This window comes from Physella acuta, unplaced genomic scaffold (assembly GCF_028476545.2).
Source record: "Physella acuta isolate Inbredline_101_S28 unplaced genomic scaffold, ASM2847654v3 ptg001079l, whole genome shotgun sequence".
In the NCBI taxonomy this organism is placed as follows: domain Eukaryota; kingdom Metazoa; phylum Mollusca; class Gastropoda; family Physidae; genus Physella; species Physella acuta.
The window spans coordinates 411939-417938 of NW_026732596.1; the positions used below are offsets into that span (position 1 = coordinate 411939).

The window sequence follows — 6000 nt, forward strand, 5'->3', positions numbered from 1 at the left end:
AAAAAACACATAATGTTGGCCGACAAAACAAAAATTGTATCAATCTAAACAATATATATATATATATATATATATATATATATATATATATATATATATATATATATATATATATATATATATATATATATATATATATATACTACAACCAAAAACAATGAACGTAACACAATCTGTTTTGTAATTCTTGTAAACAAAATTTCTTACATAATAATTCCTGGGAAATTATTTAAGACAAGGGAAATAGGGCAAATAATCACTCTCTTAATATAAATATGTATATATCTACACATTTAATTATAAATTTCAAAACAAATAAATAATTACTTTAGAATATAATGAAATTGTTTAAGACTATTCGTGTTTACAAAATGTTTTTGTCTGTAATGAGAATTCAATATATCGTCATCATAAATGGTAAACTATTACAGCATAATTAAAGTTTTTAAAATCAGAGTTGGTATAAAAGCACGCTTTTCGATATGTAATAGAAAAACGTTCGGAATAACAGCCTACATATAACTAAATATCGGTCTTTCAGTTCAGTTCATATATATTTTAATTAACTACTGCTTCTTTGTGTTCTTTAAAGATCATTTTTTTTAACATAGTGATAGGTATGGGTTAGATCACTGTATTGATTACACACCTTTTTACTGTTTATTTCAAAAACAATATTTACAGAGTTTTACGTTTAAAAAGCTAATTTTCTGTTATGGGACGGAGTGGTCTAGCGGTAGAGAGCTGGACTGCTAACCCGTAAGTCTCGAGTTCGAATCCGGGTTCAAGCCAGTAGACCGTCCCTGAGTCCACCCAACTCTGATGGGTACCTAACTCACGTTAGGGAGAGTAAAGGCGGCTGGGCATAGTGCTGACCACACTATTTCTTCATATTCCGAGGTCACAGAAACAAGTGAAATCTACTTCACTTGCCCCATAGACCGTCAGGTTTGAAAGGGAAACTTTTACTTTTATGGTACTATGGTACATCATTACGCGTTCTCTACATGTATTTAACAGATCAGTTCGGGGTGGGTTGGGGGGGGGGGGGGATGGGTTCAGCTTCATTCACCACTGTCCGTTCACTGTAGGTCAATTATCCAACCCAGTGTATACCTAAGTGTGACATTAATGTCGCTCTAACAATTGCGGCGGTGAGGTGTGGGGTAGGGGTGGGGGGGGAGAGATAACCAACTCAGAGTGAACATAGCGTCAGTTTTAGATGACTGTTCTAAACATACATATATATTACACAAATATATATTACACAAATATATATTACAGAAATAGATTTAAATAAGTAGCAGTGGTATTATGACAATATTTTTTTACAGATTGGTCCATGGGGGAGGGGGGGGGGGGTTGTAACTGTTTCATATAATTTGTAATCGTAATCACTATCGCCCAAACTGTTTCTGAATGTAATTGTTCTTTTAATTAATCACACGATTCAAACTGTATATATAAAGTAATTATGTGTGAAGTTTTATGTATAACATTTTCTAATTCAATTATTCGTAACCAAATACATTATACAGTTGCCTTAAACTTAACACCCCTTTTGCCAAGTGGTACTACCGTAGAGGTTTTTTGAACATTGCAATGCATCGTAATGGTTATTTTTAGAATGGCGAACTGATGCAGCTGTTAATACGTGCTGTAAACGTAGACACTACTAGACTAGTACAATAATGCTTAATTGCTGCATGAAAAGAAATCTTGTGATTTACATAGATGTGCCGACCAAAAATATTTTTTAACAAATATCATTGTTTAAAACTGTGAGTTTAAAAAGTTTCCAAAAAGGCGCCACTTTGCTGAAAATGGCCAGAGGGGGAGCGGCCGCTCCCCCTGCTCCCCCCCCCCCCTGCGTACGCTACTGCTCCTTGCCATGGGAATCCACTGTACAATCAACCCGTACGTCCTTTAAACTTCTCTGTAAGAGATATTTGATTCGCTGATAAAACTTCATCAAATCTTGAGTTCTTAACACACATTTGTTTAAAAATACTGTACAAAGACATTAATTCTTATCACGGAGTTCTTCTTTTCAACACCGCAGTACGCTGGCTGGTATAAGGAGGTGTTGTGAATTGTGTCTTTGAATTGATTGATGAAATCCAGTTTTCTTGGCATGTAAGGGAAACTATCTTTACATGATACACTTTGACGACATAGCTTGACTGAAAAGAGTCGTATATCTCGAAAATATATTAAAAACGCAAAATAGGTTTAACCGGCAGGGAATGGAAACGGATATTACCGCATTTCAGAATCATCTCATATTTTAATCCAAGCTGCATTAGTGGCAAACACATCTGGGAAACAATATATTGGGAATTTCTGCAGTGTGGTAGATGTATCTAAAGGTAAATAAATGAAAATTTGGGAGATGTGATTAGTGGACATCTCGAATCGATTGGAAATGAACCACTGAAAGACTTTCTTGACCTAAAAGAAATATTAACTACTTTGACACGAAAACTTATTCATTTCTTCCTTGATGTAGCCAGCGTTTCCGAGGAATTATAAATCATTAAATTAATGACAAACATTGTTTAAAATAAAATAATTTTTAAAAAATGTTTCGTAATTTTTTAATTACTTCAATTAAAATGCCTTTTTTAAATTGTATGTGGGTCGCGGGCACCTTGGCTTTCATAAAAAAGGGTCGCAAACAGTGGCGTAGGTAGGGGGGGGGGGGGGTTAGGGGGGGTCATAACCCCCCCCCCCCCCCCCATAGACCCCTCGGTATATAGAAAGAGTATGAGGGGGTGCAAATCGAAAGTTTGAGGGGGGTGCAAATCGAAAGTTTGAGGGGGGGGGGGGGGTGCAAATCGAAAGTTTGTCCCCGGGTAAAAATTGGACCCCCCCCCCCCTTGAGACGATCCTGGCTACGCCACTGGTCGCAAAAATTTGGAATCTGTGATGTATATCATATGGAGATAAAGATAGATTTGTGTATGTATGTCTACATACTTATATAGGCACATAAAGGGGACGGCTTCGTCGGGTCGGTAAAGCTTATGGTTGCTTAACCAGAAAAGTTCCGAGTTCGAACCCCAGGAAGATGAGGCTCAGTAACTGGGGACGGCAACCAGAAAACTCCTTTGTTTGTTATTGGACGAAGAAACTGCTGCCTTGTAGTATATTCTTGGATGGACTAAGGCTATGGAAGCAAATCCAGAAAGAAAAGCTAGCTGAAATTTGAGTAAACTACCTATTTGGCTTATAAAACATCGACACAATACTTAACTAACTGCGTTGGCGGAAATCCCGTCCAACATTACAATAGGGATGGTAAGTAGGTCACTAACCATCTCTACGGCTCAATAAAACCTACATGAGCCATAGAACTGGTTGGTGACCTACTTACCAGCCCTATTAAGAACAAAGAAAAAGACACATAATGCTTGTGTAAGCGACTCTGCTATAATCAGTGGTGTATATTTCTGTGTATCCTGATGTTTAACACATACAATAAATAATTATTAGATTTTTGGTCGTGGTCGTACCTTATATGTTATCCTCACACACAAAAATGCCTATTGGAATCGTCACTACATTATTTTGAATTCTGCATTGAGCTATTAGATCTAGTATCTAAAAGCTTGCTCTTTTAAACGGCTCGATGTAAAATTGAAGAATCAAGAAACATAAATTTAAAATTAAACAACAGGAAAATAAATTTAAACAAACAAGAAAATAAAAAAATGTTGTTTTTTTTTTAAATTAGAATACTTTTTTAAACATTTTCGGCTGGAGTAATTTTTTTTTAATACAACACTATATGCCCTACTATTAAAATTAAAGACTTCTTATTCGGCTCCATATTTCAACTATTCCAATCAATAATTCGACGTTTTTTATTGGATTGCTTGCCATGCATTAGAAAACAAAATGATAATTTGAAAAAAAAAACCAATAATATGCATCGTTTGATTAAGGCTAGGAGAGACAACTCTACTCTATGATAGTTTAGACAACCAATATGTAACAAATTATTTAAGTTAGTGCACAGTAGCTGTTCTAAAGGGCAATGATTTTGGAGACGTGCGCCAGGGGCGCCAGTTCATGATAAATCGGTTTAAAAGGCAGTAATTTAAGACACCGACAGGGGCAGTAAAGCAAGAAGTTTGTAAAAAGTATGTTTAGCCCTGGTCTTCTGTTTTCAGTTAATTATTCAAAAAGAAAATATGATACGAGTATGAGCTAATGGAAATTATATTTAAATGTTGTTGTTTTTTTTTTTTTTTTTTTTTTTTTTTTTTTCTGTGAATGTGAAGTGAAGAAGAGGGCGTGGATTAAAAGCAGTTGCTGAGATGTCTCTTGTGAATATCCAAAAAAGTTACTTTTTCTATTAATTTGAAGATCTAAAATTCAATATCTTCAGCATTGGCAGTTTATGATTTTTTTTTGGCAACTTCACACGTATTCGTTTATTTAAAAATCTTCCAGGTTTTAAAAACCAAATATAACTCTAAAACCTCTATCTGGTTGAAGCCCCTAAGCAGCAGCCCAGCTTCCATAGACAGAAGTCCGGCACTGCCCATATTATATTATACATCCAAACATCACAAACCATCAACGGAAAGTTTATTTAGATATTTTTTTTCCCTTTCTCTTCAACACCAGATCCCGCCTCCTAAACCGGAAGTTGAGTGCAACACGGTCGGTACGTGCACCGTCGAGGTGGACAGCCCCACCAGACCCAACGGGCAGACAGGCAGTTATCCCAACAGCGCAGACTGCTATGTCCAGCTACCAACGGTCGATGGGATGGTCAGTAGTGGCGGACTGGGATACTACAACACAAGTTTTAATTATGATTTGGATATTGTCAGTACAAAGCTGTAAAACAAAGAGGGTTTCAATGAAGGAACAAATGCTGTAAAAATTGTTTATTTTAGAAACAGTATTTATTTAAAAACGCATACAATTTTCATTTCAGAAAATAAAAGCATATAACAACAAATATAACAGAAAAAAATAGTTAGACAACTAATAATAACATTAAAATTTGGAAACAGAACTCTGGTTTATTTTACGTAAGAAGTCCTTTATGTGCTCAAAAAAATAGTACTATTACTTCTATAATATATAAAAAAAAGTTGTTTAAGGTTCGTTCTTAAAACGTGGACTGAAAAGTTTGTTTAGCTTTGTATTCTAGATAATGTTTATTATTTCTTATACCCAAGAGAGTGTGATGTCAAGAGATTTTATTCTAAAAAACATCCATTTTGATCTCTTTTTATTTATGGTACATTTTACAGAAAAAATAGAAGGATTTAAGTGATTTTTTAAAAACTACTGCTAAAATGTATCTGCCTGTGAAATAAGGTGCCTTATTGTGTCTTACAACATTATTCTTAGCAAAGAAAAAAATAGAAAAAAATATATTTCGTTTTTCAAAAACTGCAGTAAAGAAAAAAACTGTTCAATTTCATATAGCTTTTTATCCTTGATACTTTTTAAATTTATTTTTAATCCAATACTCAAGACGATTAATATTATATAGAAGGTTACAAATGTAAATTTTTCAATGAGTTTAAAAAAAAATACGTTTAGTATTTACAAACTGCTGAAAAAAAATTAAAACACTAAAAGATAGGAAAAAATCTATGATCAACTACATTTGATTTCAATATAGGAATTTAAGTACAGTTGAAATAATTCTAAACCATTTATTCCGAATTGTGTATAACACAAATATTTTAATTGTTGATTGTAAAACTATTTTAGAAGTTTAAATAAAAGACATGAAAATAAAGGACATTTTTATGGATTTTATTAAGATTTTTATTTGTTAATATGTGGTGTGACTAGAATCAATTAGTTAATTTATTAATTACATTCAACTGGCTTGTCTTTCATTGTACTGACTTGTATGTGTGTACACACTTTGTGTAATAACTCAGTCATGTATATGTGGGATCAGTTGTATGCACATATATAATTAAAACAGTGTTAAAGCAAATGTATGGGTATGTTCTGTTTAAC

General features: G+C 33.8%; 1 protein-coding gene across 3 annotated transcripts in view; it reads left to right on the top strand.

Moving 5' to 3' along the window:
* Positions 1–5586, top strand: part of LOC131955562 (excitatory amino acid transporter 3-like) — a 31592-nt gene extending 26006 nt beyond the window's left edge. For all 3 annotated transcript variants that reach the window (XM_059319724.1, XM_059319725.1, XM_059319726.1), the window contains exon 12: positions 4636–5586. In XM_059319724.1, the coding sequence (XP_059175707.1) occupies positions 4636–4857 (222 nt within the window). In that variant the 3' untranslated portion in view covers positions 4858–5586. The remainder of the gene's footprint in view (positions 1–4635) is intronic.
* The last annotated feature ends 414 nt before the right edge of the window (positions 5587–6000 follow it).